This window comes from Schistocerca cancellata, chromosome 2 (genome assembly GCF_023864275.1).
Source record: "Schistocerca cancellata isolate TAMUIC-IGC-003103 chromosome 2, iqSchCanc2.1, whole genome shotgun sequence".
Lineage (NCBI taxonomy): Eukaryota > Metazoa > Arthropoda > Insecta > Orthoptera > Acrididae > Schistocerca > Schistocerca cancellata.
Genome location: NC_064627.1, coordinates 57,718,629 through 57,740,075, shown reverse-complemented (window position 1 = coordinate 57,740,075; position 21,447 = coordinate 57,718,629). Strand labels below are relative to the sequence as shown.

The 21,447-nt window shown below is 38.7% G+C and overlaps 1 protein-coding gene across 2 annotated transcripts in view; it reads right to left on the bottom strand.

Annotated features, from left to right (window-relative positions):
• LOC126161330 (gamma-tubulin complex component 5) overlaps nt 1-19,382 on the bottom strand; it is a 147,319-nt gene extending 127,937 nt beyond the window's left edge. Inside the window, exons 1-4 of one of the 2 annotated variants that reach the window (XM_049917088.1) lie at nt 18,775-18,922; nt 18,460-18,672; nt 18,205-18,390; nt 1,961-2,220 (exon numbers count right to left, since the gene is read on the bottom strand). In XM_049917088.1, coding sequence (XP_049773045.1) covers nt 1,961-2,220; nt 18,205-18,390; nt 18,460-18,672; nt 18,775-18,840 — 725 coding nt within the window. In that variant the 5' untranslated portion in view covers nt 18,841-18,922. Of the gene's footprint in view, nt 1-1,960; nt 2,221-18,204; nt 18,391-18,459; nt 18,673-18,774; nt 18,923-19,294 lie in introns of those variants that run through there. The other variant, XM_049917089.1, reaches the window with a different exon arrangement.
• Between the last annotated feature and the right edge of the window lie 2,065 nt (nt 19,383-21,447).

The window sequence follows — 21,447 nt, the reverse complement described above, 5'->3', positions numbered from 1 at the left end:
ACATTTATCTGATATTCAAACTGATCTTCACCAAGGTCAGCTTCTACTAGTTTTTTTCCATTCTTCATAAAGAATTCATGTTAGTATTTTGAGACCATGACATATTATAGTTTGGTAATATTCACATCTGTCAGCACCTACTTTCTTTGGAATTGGAATTACTACATTCTTCTTGATGTGTGAGGGTAATTCATCTGCCTCGTATCTTGGACACCAGATGGAAGTTTTGTCATGGCCAGCTCTCCAAAGGCTACCAGTCAGTCTTGTGGAATATTGTCTATTCCCGGAGCCTTTCAGTGCTCTTGTCAAATTGTTCTTGCAATATCGCATATCTCATCTCCTCTTCATCTACATCCTACTCCATTTCTATAATACCGTGTGCAAGTTCATCTCCCTTGTGTAGGCACTCTATATACTCCTTCCCCCTTTCAGCTTTCCCTCCTTTGCTCACAGCTGGCTTTCCGCCTGAGCTCTTGATATTCATGTAGCTGCTTATCTTTCCCCCACGCCTCTTTAATTTTCCTGTAGGTATACCTACCTTTCCCTTAGTGATATATCCTATAGCTTCCATTTGTTCTCTAGCCGTTTCTGCTTAGCCATTTTGCACTTCCTGTCAATACCATTTTTTAGACATTTGCATTTCCTTTTGCCTGCTTCATTTGCTGCAATTTTATATTTTCTCTTGTTATCCTTAAAAATTATTTGTGTGTGTGGGTAAAATGCTAAGTTGTACTGTGCTCTGGGGTCCAGGTTCAACTGTAGAACAGCCTGTACCTGGATGAGTAAGACAGTTCATAGGTCATACGAATGCAGGGGCATACCACCTTCAATGGCACTATGCTTAGTAAAGAACTACAGTTTTTGAACTAATCTGTGAGTTGATAGCAGCTCTATCTTACCTTACAAAGCAAGATGGAAGTGGTAAGTCACAGGAAAAATCTTGGACAAAAAGGTGAATGAACACCATAGCTTCGGATACGAAGAATGCAACATCAAGTAATGAATGAAAATCAAACACATACAACTTTGTGGAACGTTTAAAAGTTCTAATATGCCAGTGGAATACTTATTGTTACAAAGAATTTGATATCTTAAATTAACTGCAGTGTGCAAAAGGAGATCATAATCCACAAAAACAATATTAGAAGAGAAACTATCTATAAATTTATATTTAGTAAAATGCATAGCAGTAACACTCATATAAACAATACATAATAAACATAATTTACATATCCCACTGCTTACATAACTACATGTCTTTTTCTGGAGTTACAGAAGGTTGTTTTTGTCATTAGAGAGGATTTGATTTCATGCATTTAGTAAAGTTCACGACACTGCTGTACTGCTTTGACCAGTGGTGACACCACTGACACTATTTTCTGAAAATGACAGTTGTGGTGACAGGCTAACCTATAATGTAGCTCATCATCTAGGGTAGGTTGGAACATGATCATCTGACCGATAGTTGGTGAAGTCAACAATTGTGACACGAAATTGACCTTATTCTGTTTTTATATACATAGTGCATTCTGTAGTTTCAACTCTTACTTTCCTACTGTGGTCTGATATTTTCAAATTTTAAATATGTTTAAGGGTTTAAGGGCATTAATAACAACAGTCTTCACAGGACCCTAAATTCCCACAGAGTCACAATAGTCGTTGAGTGAACCCTTGCCAACAGTATCACTTGTCAAAGCAGACAGGTATCATATTCATTACTTCCTCATTTCATGTTTATCAATTAATATACAAACTGTAAGAAAATTTTAAATGAAACTTGTGAAACTGATATTCATTAATATCCAGACACTTAAACACATTCTTTGCTTTGAATTTTTGTAAGCTATTTAGCTGAGAACAAGAACTTTGGATTTTCTCAGTCCTTACACTGTAATGATGCAGTAAATGCCACAATTGGAGAATGTGTAGCAGGGAAAATTATGCTGGGAAAATTACTCACCAACTTTCTGCAAAATTTGCACAAGGGTATTTGCTGTGAACTTCGTTTGGTACATTGCCTGTGATCCACCAGCAATTCTGAACATTTCGTTTCAGCCACCTTTCAGCCTCAACACCTTTATTGACTAATTCCACCAACTCTTCATTTCTACTTGTACATTCTAATTCTGCACTTTTATGCCCCACAGAAAGTGTGCTTGTATGAGTGAATGCTTCATCCACGCTACTTACACCAGAATCATCTAGCTCTGAGAAAGAGTCCTGAAAACAAACAATCATACAAAGTTATAAACTACTAGTGAATTGAAACTTCCTCGCAAGTGAACTGTCAAACAGGCCCACTTTGGTCTGAATCCTTATTACAGCACATGCATGTGAACTTTATTTATACTATTAATGGAAGTCAAAGTAAAGGTAAAAACCTGCAGACATATTGAGAATAAGAACTATCTACATTAAGATTTGAAGCCATGCTTTTGGTTTGGAAAGATGTCCATTATTCAGGAATTAACATTTTCAAGTAACCTGCCAGTAAGTATCAAAAGTTAAGCCACAAATGAAATTCCATTTAAGAGAAGGTAGAGGGTCAACTATTTCTTAGTTGAAAAAACTCTTTTACATGTTATCAATGCCATGGCAGACCACCTGTCTTGTCATTATAGAAACACACTTGTATTGTGTGTGTGTGTGTGTGTGTGTGTGTGTGTGTGTGTGTGTGTGTGTGTGTGTGTGCGAGCGCGCGCGCTTGTGTATTTTCAGTTGTTTATTTTCATTATATTACAGTAAATCCTATATCACTGTGAAATGACCTCTGGATGAATAAATAAATAAAATATTATTAACTATGCATCACACACATAAATAAACACTGAATTTTTATCAATCAATGGAGCTTGGCTACAGTAGTTAAAAACCATTTGATGCACTTTAGTATTTGTATTAGCACCAGCAGCAGTCACCATTTGACATCCACTGCTGGATCAATGCCTCCTCTAAGACTTCAGTGGGGTTTTACCAACTTTTCTATCCATTATAATCCTTATTTATATAACTGCCTATTAATGAATATTAATGCATTTACATGTCTGGGAACCAACCACCTATTTCTTGTGTGAAATATGTATTATATACAATGTTTCTCTAACATGTCCTAATCCTGTGAAATCTCAATATGCTTATATGCAACAAATATAACTAATCTGAACAGCTATTCCAAACACTCAAATTTAGAAAAGGAAATGTTCGATATCAAATGAATGATACTTTTGATTATTTATTGACCGACCAACTGAATTTTCCACTTGCAAAACAGCAGTATTCAATTATCACTTGTGGGAAAGCACATTGATCCATTCCCTTCCCACAAAACATAGGAAAGAAGTATTGCAACACTGCTGAAGGCCATAATAAATGAGACAGAAGCTTAATTCACACATGGAAACAATACTAGTAACTTAGGCCTATTTAATTGCATATAGAAGGATTGAACATAGCTAAACTCAAAAAATTATAAGAACAATAATCAGATTAATGTGCTATGTAATCCTATTTACAGTATATTTTGCAACATGGCCATGCCGATGCAGTACAAGTCTTTGGGTTCGAACAGATAGTTAGCTAGTTTCATGTTCCATAGACCATTTTGCACGATAAATCATAATGATATAGAATGAGCCATTTCACATTCACAACACAAATTAATTTGTAAATATGGCTACACGCTGAAAATTTATGAGATTTACTGATGTGGGTGAGTAATTCGTACCCGCCGCCTTTTACACATTACAATAACAGAAATTCTTATATTCAAAAAGTCGAGAAGAAACTTTTTCAGTTTGTTTTCATTTTTTACTTTGTTGTGTCTCAGACATTTTACATCACTGGATAAATGTTCTAAACCTTTAGTTGCAGCACTGTGCACCCCTCTTTGTGCTAAAGACAAACTTTATGTGGAGTAATGAATGCCATTTTTCCTTCTAGTATTGAAATCGTGTAAATCATCATTCCTTTTCAAATGCAGTGGGTTTTGTACAACAAACTTCAAGAGGGAAAAAGTATATTGTGAAGCATTAGTTACAATGCCCAACTCTTTAAACAGATGTCTACACAATGATCATGGGTGAGCACCACATATTCTTACAGCATGCATTTGAGCAGTGAAGACTTGGGGCATTCCATGTCAAATCAATCCAATTTTAATACGAATTTTAACTCTCACTGTCAGATGTTGATGAAACTTAGCACAGAGGTAGCCTACATACAAGCAAAGAAAAATAGCAAATGTGATTAAAATTCATTGACCATTTTGAAAATTCACCAACCTGAAGTTAAAGAGAGAGAAAGAGAGAGAGAGAGAGGGGTCATTTTGCAGCATTTTTCTTGAGATTTCCTATGATATACAACATAATATGGGTTTGAGACTAAAATCATTTTTCACATTTGAATGAAAATTTAAATTTTTAATTGAATGGAAAGCACATCTTCAAATTTTTAAAGAAGATATATACAACACTTCGCATTATTATTAACTGATTCCCTTACTATGAAAGTGAGGCTGTCACAGTTTCACACCTTCATATAATTTCAAATATACATATTTAACTTCAAAAAATAAACTTTTGTAAAATTTGTAGATATATAAGTGGAAATATATATAAATTTCTTGTAAATAAATTATATTTTTCCATAAATTTATTTGTAAAATGTTTGAAAAGTAATGACTACAATGAGTCACTATTTTATCGGAACTATTAAAAATTTAAATTTATTAATATATTTGTAATCTGACAGTGATCCAGCATATAGGGTGTGTCTAAAAAGTAAGGAGACTGAGCTTGTGAATCAAAATTTATTGTAGATATCGCTACAACCACTTAATACTCTTCAATGTATGACTTTTCAAAGTCAACAACCCGCTGCATGCGAGATTTCCAAGCTTCAAATGCTGCTGCGAATGCTGAGTCTGGGATGGTCTTCAAAGCCCTCGTCGTGGCGGCTTGGACCTCCTCCAGGGTCCCATGACAGTGTCCTTTAACAGAAGTTTTTAGTTTGGGGCACAAAACCTGTCTGGCGGGGCCACATCAGGACTGTCGGGGGGCTGGGGAACCATTGGAATCCCTTTCTTGGCCAGGTAGCTGGCCACCATGAAGCAGGTGTGATTCGGCAGCTTCCAATCATCGGCGATGGCTGGCCTCACATGATGGACCCTGGTTTTCAGTCTCTTGAGCACTTCGCAATAGAAAGTGCCATTACGAGTGTGACTTAGGGGCACAAACTCATGATGACCCATGTCCCTGAGGTCGAAAAACACAATTAGCATGGCTTTCATCTTTGATTTCCTTGTTGTTGTTGTTGTGGTCTTCAGTCCTGAGACTGGTTTGATGCAGCTCTCCATGCTACTCTATCCTGTGCAAGCTTCTTCATCTCCCAGTACCTACTGCAACCTACATCCTTCTGAATCTGCTTAGTGTATTCATCTCTTGGTCTCCCCCTACGATTTTTACCCTCCACGCTGCCCTCCAATACTAAATTGGTGATCCCTTGATGCCTCAGAACATGTCCTACCAACCGATCCCTTCTTCTGGTCAAGTTGTGCCACAAACTTCTCTTCTCCCCAATCCTATTCAATACTTCCTCATTAGTTATGTGATCTACCCATCTAATCTTCAGCATTCTTCTGTAGCACCACATTTCGAAAGCTTCTATTCTCTTCTTGTCCAAACTATTTACCGTCCATGTTTCACTTCCATACATGGCTACACTCCATACAAATACTTTCAGAAATGACTTCCTGACACTTAAATCTATACTCGATGTTAACAAATTTCTCTTCTTCAGAAACAGTTTCCTTGCCATTGCCAGTCTACATTTTATATCCTCTCTACTTCGACCATCATCAGTTATTTTGCTCCCCAAATAGCAAAACTCCTTTACTACTTGAAGTGTCTCATTTCCTAATCTAATACCCTCAACATCACCCGACTTAATTCGACTACATTCCATTATTCTCGTTTTGTTTTTGTTGATGTTCATCTTATATCCTCCCTTCAAGACACCATCCATTCCGTTCCACTGCTCTTCCAAGTCCTTTGCTGTCTCTGAGAGAATTACAATGTCATCGGCGAACCTCAAAGTTTTTATTTCTTCTCCATGGATTTTAATACCTACCCCGAATTTTTCTTTTGTTTCCTTTACTGCTTGCTCAATATACAGATTGAATAACATCGGGGAGAGGCTACAACCCTGCCTCACTCCCTTCCCAACCACTGCTTCCCTTTTATGCCCCTCGACTCTTATAATTGCCACCTGGTTTCTGTACAAATTGTAAATAGCCTTTCGCTCCCTGTATTTTACCCCTGCCACCTTTAGAATTTGAAAGAGAGTATTCCAGTCAAGATTGTCAAAAGCTTTCTCTAAGTCTACAAATGCTAGAAACGTAGGTTTGCCTTTCCTTAATCTTTCTTCTAAGATAAGTCGTAAGGTCAGTATTGCCTCACGTGTTCCAGTATTTCTATGAACTGATCTTCCCCGAGATCGGCTTCTACTAGTTTTTCCATTCGTTTGTAAAGAATTCGTGTTAGTATTTTGCAGCTGTGGCTTATTAAACTGATTGTTCGGTAATTTTCACATCTGTCAACACCTGCTTTCTTTGGGATTGGAATTATTATATTCTTCTTGAAGTCTGAGGGTATTTCGCCTGTTTCATACATCTTGCTCACCAGATGGTAGAGTTTTGTCAGGACTGGCTCTCCCAAGGCTGTCAGTAGTTCCAATGGAATGTTGTCTACTCCGGGGATCTTGTTTCGACTCAGGTCTTCCAGTGCTCTGTCAAACTCTTCACGCAGTATTGTATCTCCCATTCCATTTTCATCTACATCCTCTTCCATTTCCATAATATTGTCCTCAAGTGCATCGCCCTTGTATAGACCCTCTATATACTCCTTCCACCTTTCTGCTTTCCCTTCTTTGCTTAGAACTGGGTTTCCATCTGAGCTCTTGATGTTCATACAAGTGGTTCTCTTGTCTCCAAAAGTCTCTTTAATTTTCCTGTAGGCAGTATCTATCTTACCCCTAGTGAGATACGCCTCTACATCCTTACATTTGTCCTCTAGCCATCCCTGCTTAGCCATTTTGCACTTCCTGTCGATCTCATTTTTGAGACGTTTGTATTCCTTTTTGCCTGCTTCATTTACTGCATTTTTATACTTTCTCCTTTCATCAATTAAATTCAATATTTCTTCTGTTACCCAAGGATTTCTACTAGCCCTCGTCTTTTTACCTACTTGATCCTCTGCTGCCTTCACTACTTCATCCCTCAAAGCTACCCATTCTTCTTCTACTGTATTTCTTTCCCCCATGCCTGTCAATTGTTCCCTTATGCTCTCCCTGAAACTCTCTACAACCTCTGGTTCTTTCAGTTTATCCAGGTCCCATCTCCTCAAGTTCCCACCTTTTTGCAGTTTCTTCAGTTTTAATCTACAGGTCATAACCAATAGATTGTGATCAGAGTCCACATCTGCCCCTGGAAATGTCTTACAATTTAAAACCTGGTTCCTAAATCCACCAGCAACTTTTGAACAAATTATAGATAATCTTCTAAGGTCCCTGAAGTGGACGATGTGTCATTGTTATTTAGATGACATTATAGTGTTCTCAGAGAAATTTGATGAACACACAAAAAGATTGACGACCGTTCTTAAGTGTCTCCAACAAGCCGGACTGAAAATTAATCCGAGAAAGTGTCGCCTTGGAGCAAAAGAAATCAAAATACTTGGGCACCTTGTGTCAAACAAAGGTGTGCAGCCAGACCCAGAAAAGGTTAGAGCTATAATGGAATTTCCTATTCCTAAAAGTATTAGAGATGTGAGAAGCTTCCTCGGATTGTGTTCTTATTACCGTCGTTTTATCAAAGACTTTTGTATCAAAGCCAGGCCACTCCAAGAGTTGTTAAAAGTATATGCTAAATTTATCAGGGATGGTGCTCAACAAGATTCTTTCAATGTGCTGCAAAAAGCTCTGACGACTGACGCTGTACTTTGTCTGTATGACGAGAGAGCACCTACAGAACTACACACAGATGCCAGTGGGTATGGGATCAGTGCTGTTCTGCTGTTGATTTCGGATGGAAAAGAGAAGGCTATAGCCCATGCTTCTAGGACACTTACAAAAGCTGAGAGAAACTACTCTACTACAGAAAGAGAATGTCTTGCTGTGATCTGGGCCATGTGCAAATTTTGACAGTATCTCTATGGAAGGCCATTCACAGTTGTTACAGACCTTCATACACTTTGTTGGTTGACAGGTCTTAAGGAACCAACAGGATGACTCGTCAGGGGGGCACTACATCTTCAAGAGTATGACATTACCATAGTGTACAAAAGTGGAAGAAAACACCAAGACGCTGACTGTCTCTCAAGAAACCCTGTGCAAGACCATCAAGACTTTGATGAAGAGAGTGATGTCTCGCTGCACTCCAGGATCTCTCTGCTGATCAGAAGAGGGATGCCAAGAGATCTCAAATTATGCTTGCCTTAAATCGGTGAGAGGATGTGAAAGGACAGTTTACGGTAGTTAATGGATTACTTTGCAAGAAAAACTTTGATCCATTTGGAAATAGGTGACTACCAATGATTTCTAAACACATGCACTTAGATGTTCTATAGAAATTCAATGACACACCTGAGGCCGGACATTTAGGATTTGTTAAGACATACGATAGGATCCATACAAGATTTTTCTGGCCAGGTTTATTTAGGAGTTTTCGCCACTATGTGTCGCACTGTTGAGAGTGCCAGAGGAGAACGGTAGTTCCTCAGAAACCACTTGGCCGACTCGAACAATTTCCAGTGTCTGCTAGTGGCAATAGATGGATTATTGTTTGCACTGATTATCTGACAAGCCATGCAATTACAAAAGCCAACAGATCAAGGGAAAGTTTTTCAATCAAATCTTGTGACAGAGATAAACCGCTGGTGCAACATTACTCATCACATGACGACTGCCTACCATCCGCAAACTAATGGGCTTATTGAACGCCTTAATAAGACCTTGGCCGACATGCTATCAATGTTCGTCAATATTGAGCAAAGCAACTGGGATGAGGTGTTACCTGTCGTGACGTTTGCCTACAACATTTCCAAACAAGACACCACAGGATTTTTGCCATTTTTTTTGGTGCATGGGCGTAAGGCAGCGACGACGACGATGGACACTGTGTTTTTGTTACATCCTGATGATGTGGACTACATTGGCCAAGTGTTAACCAGAGCTGAGGAAGATCGGCAGTTAGCTTGACTCCGCACGCTGAAAGCTCAAGAAAACGATCGCCGAAGGTATGATGCGAGCCACTGGTCTGTTGTGTACCCGCCTGGTGACCTCGTCTGGATCTTCACTCCTGTTCGGAAGGTTGGTCTCTCTGAGAAGCTCCTCAGGTGCTACTTTGGACCTTATAAGGTTGTAAGACAGTTGTCTGATGCTACTTATGAAGTTGAAGATTTCGACCCCAACACAAGACGATGAAAGATCAGAGGTACGGTCCACGTCCTTCGAATGAAGCCCTATAAGGATCCTGCAACCCAGGGTAAATTTGAAGCTCCAGCAATATGCAACAAGCGGAAAGGTACTGAAGAACATAGCAGCAAGGGAAGTTCTAAAAAGAGACCACCAGGGTGAACTTCAGTCATCAGGAGTTGGAGTATGCAGGACCGATGACTCGTTCCTGGACTAGGATGATGTAACACCAAGACGCTGTTCTCTTAAGGAGGGAGCAATGTCACAGAAGAAGCTGAGTAGCGCAGTCGCTGTAGTATAGTAGTTATGATACTGGATTGTTGCATGGAGGGTCGCGAGTTCAAAACTCACCTGAAATGAAACATTTTAATTTCTGTATTTGGTTCGAGTACATTCTAGAAGTATACACAAATGGCAAGAATCATTGTAATGGAATGTTCTGTAGTTGTATATATACCGTATGTGTTCTGCCCGGAGGCAGTTCGTTCCGCACTCTTGTATGTCAAGTGCTGAATAAACTTTTGTTAAGTGAAGTTAGGGTTTGTCATTCATCTACTTACACCTTCCTCTACGTGTCAATATATTGGATCTAATGGCAACAAATAGACCTGGCGTATTTGAGAATTTCCCCGTCAAAACTGGTATCAGTGACCATGAAGTGGCTGTGGTAACAATGATTAACAAAGTACAATGGACAATTAAAACAAGCAGAAAGATAGATATGTTCAGTAAACTACATAAAAAAATTAGTAATGCCATATCTGAATGAGAAACCTGAAAATTTCAGCACAGGTCAGGAGTATGCAGAGGAACACTGGCACAAGTTTAAAAGAATAACTGACCACCTACTGGATAGATACGTACCCAGTAGGGCAGTTCGTAATGGGAGGGAACCTCCATGGTATACAGTCACTGTACAGAAACTTCTAAAGAAGCAGAATTTGCTGCATAATAGGCATAAAACAAAGCATAGGGCTAATGACAGAGAGATGCTGAATTAAATGCATTTGGCTGTCAAGAGACCAATGCATGATGCCTTCAACGACTACCATAGCAGAATATTGTCAAACGACATTTCACATAATCCAAAGCCATTCTGGTCGTACATAAAGGCTGTTAGTGGCACCAAAGTTAGTTTCTAGTCCCTAGCGAATGAGACAGGACCTGAAACAGAGTAACAAAGCAAAAGCTGAAATGCTTAACTCTGTTTTCAAACATTTCTTTACAAGGAAAACACAGGACAGCTGCCCTAATATAATCCTCGTACCACTGAACAAATGAGCTGAATAAGTTTTAATGTCAGCTGTGTTGAGAAAGAGTTTAAATCTTTCAAACTGAACAAAGCTCCGGACCCCAATGGAATCCCTGTCAGCTTCTGTACTGAAATTGCAGCTGAGTTAGTCCCTCTTCTAAAATAATCTATCTTAAATCCCTCAAACAAAAACTCTTGCCCAGTTCTTGGAAAGAGGCATAGGTCGCACCCATCTACAAGAAGGGTAATTGAAGAGATCCACAAAACTACCATCCAATATCTTTGGCATTGATTTGTTGTAGAATCTTAGGACATATTCTGAGCTCAAACATAGTGAGGGGTCTTTAACAGAATGACGTCCTCTATGCCAACTAGCAGGGATTTTGAAAACATCAATCATGTGAAACCCAACTCACACTTTTCTCTCACGACATTTATTTTTTACTATTATTCATTTATTATTGATTCTTTGGATCAAGGTAACCAGGTAGGTGCAGTGTTTCTTGATTTCCAAAAAGCATTTGACTCAGTATCACACCTACATTTATTGTCAAAAGTACAATCATATGAGTTATCAAGTGAAATTGGTGACTGGATTGAGGCTTTTTGGTAGGGAGAACACCACATGTGACCTTTGATGGAGAGTCATCATCAGATATAAAAGTAACTTCGGGTTTGCCCCAGAGAAGTGTGTTGGGGTCCCTTTCTGTTCATGTTGTATATTAATGACCTTGCAGACAAAATTAATAATAAAATCAGGCAGATGCAGTTATCTATAATGAAGTACTGTCTGAGAGAAGCTCCATAAATATTCAGATATATCTTAACAAGATTTCAATGTGGTACAGAGATTGGCAACTTGCTCTAAATGTTCAGAAATATTAAATTTTGCACTTCAGAAAACAAAAAAATATAGTATCCTATGATTATAATATCAATGAGTCACTGTTTGAATCTGCCAACTCAACTCATACAAATACCTGGGTATGTAGGGATATGAATGATCTCATAGGTTCAGTCATGAGTAGAGCAGATGGTAGACTTCAGTTTATTGATAGAATACTGGGGAAATACAGTCAGTCTACAAAAGAGATTGCTTACAAATCACTCATGCAACGCATTCAAGAATACTGCTCAAGTGGGACTAACGGGATACTGAACATATACAGAGAAGTGCAGTAAAAATGGTCACAGGTTTGTTTAATCTATGGGAGAGTGTCACAGAGATACTGAAGGAACTTAACTGGCTAACTCTTGTGGACAGACAAACTATCCCGAGGAAGTCTATTAACAAAACTTCAAGAACTAAAAATAAATGTCATGTGACTAGGGCCTTCCGTCTGGTCAACCATTCGCCAGGTGCAAGCCTTTCGATTTGACGCCACTCAGCTACCCAGCTACCGGGGGGGGAGGGGGGGGGAGGGGGGGGGGGGTGCGACGTTTCAAGAACTGACTTTAAATGATTACTCTAGGGATATACAATGCCCTACATACTGTTCACATCGTGATCTTGATTATAAGATTACAATAACAACTGACAACTGCACACACAGATGCATTCAAACAACCATTCTTCCTGAATGAAATTTTCACTCTGCAGCGGAGTGTGCGCTGATATGAAACTTCCTGACGGATTAAAACTGTGTGCCAGACCAAGACTCGAACTCGGGACCTTAGTCTTTCGCGGGCAAGTGCTCTACCAAATGAGCTACCCAAGCACGACTCACGATCCATCCTCACAGCTTTAATTCCGCCAGTACCTCTTCTCCTACCTTCCAAACTTCGCAGAAGCTCTCCTGCATACCTTGCAGAACTAACGCTCCTGGAAAAAAGGATATTGCAGAGACATGGCTTAGCCACAGCCTAGGGGATGTTTCCAGAATGGGTAATGTTCAGTTATTCAATGCATTTAATATCTGATCAGTGAAATCATATATAGCATTTTCTGTAGAAAAGCCTTTCTGAAAACCACACTGACATTTTGTTTGTACTTCATTTTGACAAATATGTGATTCTACTCTTGACTATATCACTTTTTCAAAAATTTTGGATAAAGCTGTCAGAAGCATGATTGCGTGGTAGTTGCCAGCATCAGACCAATCACCCTTTTAATGCAATGGTTTAAAAACAGCGTATTTCAGTCCATCTGGAAAAATGACCTGTTTTAGTGGGCTATTACATATGTGGCTGAGAATCCTACTTATCTGTTGGGAACAAGCTTTTAGTTCTCTGATGGAAATGCCATCAATTCCATGTGAGCTTTTACTTTTAAGTGAATTTATTATTTTCCTAATTTCAGTAGGAGAGGTGGTTTGAATTTCAGTTTTATCAAACTGCATAGGTATTGCCTCTTTCAAATACTGCCTTGCATTTTCTAATAATAGCTGGATCCTATTTTCTCTACAACACTTAAAAAACTATTATTAAGAGTGTTTTCTACTTCTGACTTCTTGCTACTGAATTTTTCATGGTATGAAGATGGTATTTGTTCTTTCGGACATGTCCGAAAGAACATATACCACTGGTGATCTTGCTGCTCTCAAAGATAAAAACTGCAATGAATTCAGACCTTTCAGCTGCTGACAGGCGTTGATAAATACCATCGGGGACAGTTGAAAATGTGTAACCCAACCAGGACTCGAACCCGGGATCTCCTGCTCTATCCATCTGAGCCATCAAGAACACGGAGGATTGTGTGACTGCAAGGACTTATCTCTGGCACGCTCCCCATAAGACCCATATCTTCAATGTACAGCCCACTTTTCATTGAGTTTGATAGAAATACAGCCCTCTTGTGCTCTAAGTTGCCCTGTCTCCCTTTTAACAATATTCCAAATTGTTTTAATTTTATTACCAGATGTACTAATCTCAGACGAAATGCACACACTTCTGGACTTTTTAGTAACTTTTCTTAATACAGTGCAGTAGTTTTTATAATGTTTCACTGTTTCTGAATCATTACTCCTCCTAGCTGTAAGATAAATCACCCTTTTCTGTTTACAAGATATTTTCATCCTTTTAGAAAGCCATGGCTTTTTAGGTGGTTTCTAACAATTATATTTCACTGTTTTCTTAGGGAAACTGTTTTCAAATATACTCACAAAGGTATCATGAAATAGGTTAAATTTTAAATTAGCATCAGATTCCCTGAACATCTCATCCCAGTCTAACTGTTGCAAGCTTTCCCTAAAATTTTCAATTGTTAAATCGTTAATTGAACACTTATTTTGGAGGACTGTTTTGCATGACTGTGTGGAGTTATGTCATATACTGTAACTACCTGTGCATCATGATCAAACATACCATTCTTAACAGGAAAAGTTTTTGTCCAGTTAAATTTATCTTTGTCTATAAAAACATTATCCATCAGTTTTCTGCTTTCCTGTACCACACATCAATAAGTGTCGTTAAACTGAAAGAATCAAGTAATACTTCAAGGTCAAGATTTCTATCTGACTCTTTTAGAAAAATCTACATTGAAATCCACACAAACAATAATTTGCTTCCCTGTGTCTGACAGATAGCACAACAAAGAACCCAAGTTTTTCAAAAACAGCTGACAATTTCCCAATGGGACCTATACATGTCTACAATTATAAAAGTACCATTATTTAGTTTCAGCTCACAAGCAAATGCTTCTATATGTTCCTCTACACAAGTTTTTTTTAGTTTCCTAATTTTTCACACTATGACAGACTTTAATAGATATGGCAACTCCTCCTCTCTCCCTAGTGTCTCTACTTACATATGCTGCAATCTTATATCCATCTACATTTACCATTTCCATACCTGTGACTATATGATGTTCATGGTACCTCTCTTCCAACCTCAGTTTCTAAATGTTCGAAACAAACAAGCTCATCTATTCTGTTTTTCTAATCCCTTGATATTCTGATGCAATATACCAACATTATTTTTCACTGTGCCTTTACAAGAATCTTGTGACATATGAACATTATTTTTCACTGTACTGTTATGAGAATCTTGTGATATTTTAACATCTCTAGTACCTGCCTCTCTGAGCTTCTCATTGAGCATTTCAATCAATGGTGGATGACTGGACACTGATCTTAGCCTAAAAAAGACGTACTCCCATGAGTTTCAGTGCCCGCCTCCCACCCCCCCCCCCCCCCTTTCCACCTTAAAGATTTTGCCATCCTTCCAACCAATTTACCCTTCCCTTTCCGACTGAGATGCAGGCCATGTCTTGTGAAATCCCATCTACCAATACTATCAACAGGAACCAAACATATGCCTGACAAAGTAGCCGCCTCCTGACAAAGCTGTTCAACTGGGGCCAATCATAGCACATGAAAGCAAGAACCAAGCCAACATTTGTATCATTCATTGCAGCTGCTGTTTTTACCATGTCACACTGAATATTGTAGCCATGATCCCTATCAATACTGTTTCCCACTCCACCTACTACCACAACACAATCCTGGTTTGTGGAACCCTTGCACAATGATACTACATCCTCTATCACTTGGTTAAGACATGCACTGGGCTTGAAAATACATGTGACGAGGTACCCGTCACCTAATTTTTCCTGCAAGATCTGGCTACAACTTAACAACAGAACTTTCCTCCCACCTGCCTTCACCCTTCTGCTCCCTTGATCTCACCAGTTCCTCTTTAGCACTATCCAGTTCAGACTTAAGGGCTCTAATCTTCCCTCCCTATTCAGCTATTTTACTATCCCTTGAACATACTCTGCAATACCATGGAAGAGACCTATTTACTTCCCCAATTTCCATGTTGCTACACCAGACAGCTGCACAGATCTCCAGAACTAACTTTCCTCTGGCAGATAAAATGCTTCTCGCTCATGGTTGTTTACAATATTTTTACAAAATTTATCTGGACAATAAAAGTAATATTTTACTAACTACAGATCACAAGAGTCGCTGAAGTTAGCATGGAACGATAATATATGCATATAGTTATAATAGAAGGAAACATTCCACGTAGGAAAAATATACCTGAAAACAAAGATGATGTGATTTACCAAATGAAAGTGCTGGCAGGTCGACAGAAACACAAACGAACACAAACATACACACAAAATTCAAGCTTTCGCAACAGACTGTTGCCTCATCAGGAAAGAGGGAAGGAGAGGGAAAGACGAAAGGATGTGGGTTTTAAGGGAGAGGGTAAGGAGTCATTCCAGTCCCGGGAACGGAAAGACTTACCTTAGGGGGAAAAAAGGACGGGTATACACTCGCACACACACACATATCCATCCACACATATACAGACACAAGCAGACATATTTAAAGACAAAGAGTTGTGTTCGTTTGTGTTTCTGTCGACCTGCCAGCACTTTCATTTAATATATGCATATACTATTACTATAGTAACGTAATGCACTTACACTAAGGTTAAAAATCAAAACTTGTATATCTGAAAAATTAGACCTAAGATCTCGTATGCACTATATATACTTTACACATTTTGAAAGGAAATAAAAGAGACAACTTAAAATCTTTAAGTCCTTGAGTAGATATGGGACTACTAAACCTATGTCTAATGAAAACAACCTAAATTCTTCACTTAATACTTAAGCAAATGTCTTAAATTTGTATGTAAACCTACATCAAAAGTATGCAGAAGCCAGCCCTTAGGTTGCCCCCCCCTCTCTCTCTCTCTCTCTCTCTCTCTCTCTCTCTCTCTCTCTCTCTCTCTCTCTCTTTTTTTTTTTTTTTTTTTGAGTAATACTTTGCAATGAGTGAAACCTTCAAAAGATAATATGAAACAGACTAACTTCCTTGTGGTGTAGTATTAACTTAATTGACAGTTTTTATAGAATTAACTACTTATCTTCACGAGCCCAATATTCAACTGTGTGCAGTCTGCACCAGAGCTCCATCCATTAAAATATGCTCCCCAATCAGGAAAAGGTGTCTAACTTATGTTTCAACAAAACATTAAGGTCTTTAACTTAAAGTTACTTCCTTCACCTAGCTAACCCATCACTCTCTCAAGCATACCCTAGAAAACCTAACATCCTATGGGTACTTGTAAATAACATTAAGATTCCTGGTGGTGATGATGCTATACAAACAAATGAGGTACATTTAAAAGGAAGTGTAATCTTAAGATTCGCGTTGTTTGTATCAGATTTCGCAAGTGACATTCTGAATGTATGTGTTAACAGTAAATTTGAATGTGTTACTTTACATAGATATACTACGGATGAAGTTATGCGCGTTTTCATTTAAATCTGCAAATTTTACAAAAATGTATTTTATTAGTGAAATATGCATTTCTTAAGTTATACAACGGTGTGTACCCGCGACACTCCCACTTTCATACTTCGGGAATTAGTTAACAATAATGTGAAGTTTTGCAGGCTATACAATTTTTGAAAAATTTTAAAGATGTGCTTTTTTATAATCAAATTAAAAATTTATATTTTCATTTAAATTTGAAAAAAATTTCATTTCAACTCCATACTGTGTTGCATATTATAAAAAATCTCACAGAAAATACTGCAAAATGACATCTATCTCATTAGTTTAATTAGTATGGCAGTTGGGTGTTGTTTGGAGGTTTCTGACAATTTCACATTGCTGTATTTTCAAAATGGGTTGTTGCATTTTAATAAAATTGGGTATTTTCCTTTTTCTATATGTACACTACCTCTATGCCAAGTTTCATCAAAATCTGAGATGAGAAATAAAATCATTGTGCTGATTCGACATGGAATGATTCACTTTATTACGTAAAGATGAGTTACCCCAGAACATTATCCCACATTTCATTACTGAATGAAAATACGCAAAATATGTCAATTTACTGATTTGTCTCTGCCCACGATTCGCAATGATTCTAAATGCCAATGAGACTGAACTAAGTTGTAGTTGTCTTTTCCAGTTTAAATTGTCATAAATATGAACCCCTAAGACTTTTGAAGTCCCCCCTCCCACCCACCCCCCCAATTTTATTATATTCTCACCTTGGGTTACACTCAGTGGTGTAGTACCCCTAGATGTGCATAACTCCAATATGTTGTTGCTTTTCAAACTTGACAGTGAGACAATTTGTGGAAAACCAGTCAAAGATAGTTTTAAGAACATTGTTTACCACTTCTTTTGTTAATGTTTGTATGCTGACATTGATTAAAATACTAGTGTCATCTGTAGAAAGAACTAATTCAGCCTCTTGTATATTGGATGGGAAATCATTTACAAATATGAGTAACAATAGTTGGCACAACATTGAGTCTTGGGAAACCCCATACATGAGTAATTTTAAAACCACTTCTGTTCCCCAGGAGATTATCTCTACTCACAGAGAAACTACAGCACTTTTGTAACATGGACATATATTATTTCTCAATAAACTATTAACACAGGTATAATAGAAGGGGCACATTAAGTATACAACATAACTAATATATGAACGACGCAGCACTACAGTAACAGAGTTTTTTACACAACATAGTTAATAATATAAACAGCTAAAACTATGCACATACTTACATCTGAATCATCCTTGTACGGTCTACTAAACGGAGCAACTCCATCCATTAAATATGCTCCCCAATCAAAGTTCTCGTCACCATTCTTTTCTTTGACGGGTTCTGGCGTTTCATTAGGTTGAATTTTATTGGTTGGTCTGTTTGCCAAACACAGCAAGAGCCATAACATTGACCATCGCTCGTCGCACTGAAAAGTAAAACAAGTCTGACCACACATGTTCACGTTTTACCTAAGGCATCAGGAACTAATGCTTACGTGGGATGGATCTTCAAATTTCTCATCTGTTAAGAACTTTTCAAAAAGCTCCGACAATCTTTTAGAAGCTTGCAAATGGCCATGTACAAAAAATTTCGTCACTATCCCATCCATAGCTTTACGAACTTTTTGCCCTTCGACAGACACGCAGCGATGATACAAAATATTTGATAATGCATAACTTTCGCACTGTCTAAGGTTCTCATCATCATCCTGCAACATTAACAAAAGCAAATGTCATTCATTGGTTATCCGCTTCTAGAGATTTTCTCTGTTTTTTCCCGATGGCATATAGATTACAAAATATTGGCTTACTTCGAAACCAGTTAGCTGTTTCACCAGCTTCCTAACATCCTGAGCCAACTCTTCTTTATGAGACATGACAAAAATTAACCTCAAACAACCCACCACTTCAAACTGTTTGCGGCTTCGCGCTGTTATTCTGTTTCTATACACTGCTGCCACCCTGACATTGCCTCTTTGGTCGTTCTCACTGACATTTCATAAAAAGCAGTAGCCATGATTTCTTTGTGAAAACTGAACCGTTCAAATTATATGCAGATTTCTTCCGTATGACATATCCCATTGAAATAAAAATACCTACATAATTGCACCGCGTCTGCCACCTTAATCGCTCTCCGTGCAGATGAACGATGAGACAACACTGTTTGGCGCAAGATTCAAGTGATTTGATGTCAAGACAGGATGGAAACATCTAAAGCTGATCATTTGTCGTCTCACATCATTCGAAGGTGCATATGGATGCAACTGTGGTAGACGGTAATAGTGTGATCATTATTTAAAGTGATTTTTCAAAATATGTTGTATTATTTACTTCTCTGTTATAGCTCGCATCATGTTGGAAGGCGGCCCTATTTTCAGCCGTCCTGCGCATCTGCTAGTAACGAATAGGATTCGTTCTCTTTCCGAGCGGCTAGACGCGAGTTACAAACTGGACTGCGAGAACCTCTCTCCTACGTGCTGCGCTGTTGCCGTATTTTGCGACAATGCAGTTTCATTCACAGAGCCACAGAATTATTCATTCAGATGTCGATATTGCTTTCTTGTAGTAGTATAGCTGTGAATGTGTGTCTGTAAACGCTTTAGTGTGATTTCCGAATAAAAATGTTATGTGATGGCAGTAAACGTGAATCTCCTCACAAGCAATTTAATTCAGTTGCGTGCCTATGGCGTATCGTCTTAGTCGTGCGACTGGTTTCGTGCTTTCCTGCCAGAAAGAGCACTGTATGTAGTAATCGAGCCGGCCGCGGTGGCTGAGCAGTTCTAGGCGCTTCAGTCCGGAACCGTGCGACGGCTACTGTGGCAGGTTCGAATCCTGCCTCGGGCATTGATGTGTGTGATCTCCAGAGGTTAGTTAGGTTTAAGTAGTTCTAGGGGACTTATGACCTCAGGTGTTAAGTCCCATAGTGCTCCGAGCCATTTTAACCATTTTTTTTGTAGTAATCCACAGAAAATCACCGAGTAAAAAGAAGTGATATCTGGCATTTGCAAGGAAGTGTTATAGGCGTTCCTCTGCTCCTGATCTAATAAACGATTTCGGAGACAATCTGAGCAGCCCTCTTAAATTGTTTGCAGATGATGCTGTGATTTACTGTCTTATATAGTCATCAGAGATTAAAACAAATTAGAAAACGATAAGATATCTGTGTAGTGAGAAAAGTGGCAACTGACTCTAAATAATGAAAAGTCTGAAGTCATCCGCATGGTTACTAAAAGGAACCCACTAAATTCGGTTTACAGGATAAAACACACGATTCTAAAGGCTGTAAAGTCAGCTAAACACTTACGGATTACAATTACGAATAACTTAAAATGCAACTATTACATGGATAACATTGTGTGGGAAGCAAGCCAAAGACTTCGATTTATTGGTACAACACTTAGAAAATGCACCAGGTCCTCTAAAGAGACTGCTTACACTATGCTTTTCCGCCTTCTTCTGGAGTATTGCTGTCAGGTGTGGGATCCACTGCAGTTAGAATTGATATAGAAAGGTCAAAGAAGCGCAGCTCGTTTTGTACAGGGTGATTCAAAAAGAATACCACAACTTTAAAAATGACATTTAATGAAAGAAACATAATATAACCTTCTGTAATACATCATTACAAAGAGTATTTAAAAAGGTTTTTTTTCACTCAAAAACAAGTTCCCTCCAGACACTCGAGCAATATCAACCCGATACTCCAACTCGTTCCACACTCTCTGTAGCATATCAGGCGTAACAGTTTGGATAGCTGCTGTTATTTCTCGTTTCAAATCATCAATGGTGGCTGGGAGAGGTGGCCGAAACACCATATCCTTAACATACCCCCATAAGAAAAAATCGCAGGGGGTAAGATCAGGGCTTCTTGGAGGCCAGTGATGAAGTGCTCTGTCACGGGCTGCCTGGCGGCCGATCCATCGCCTCGGGTAGTTGACGTTCAGGTAGTTACGGACAGATAAGTGCCAATGTGGTGGCGCTCCATCCTGCTGAAATATGAATTGTTGTGCTTCTTGTTCGAGCTGAGGGAACAGCCAATTCTCTAACATCTCCAGATACTGTAGTCCAGTTACAGTAGCACCTTCGAAGAAAAAGGAGCCAAAAACTTTATTGGCTGAAATGGCACAGAAAACGTTCGCCTTAGGCGAGTCACGTTCATACTGAGTTGTTTCCCGCGGATTCTCAGGGCCCCATATACAGACATTGTGAACAACTGTCGTCGATTCACTTCTGCCGTACTCAATAACACAAAAAGCTTTCTGTTGAGCGGTCGCCATCTTAGCATCAACTGACGCTGACGCCTAGTCAACAGCGCCTCAAGCGAACAAATGTACAACTAAATGAAACTTTATAGCTCCCTCAATTCGCCGACAGATAGTGCTTAGCTCTGCCTTTTGTCGTTGCAGAGTTTTAAATTCCTAAAGTTGTGGTATTCATTTTGAATCACCCTGTATTTTCGCGAAATAGGGGAGAGACTGCCACGAATA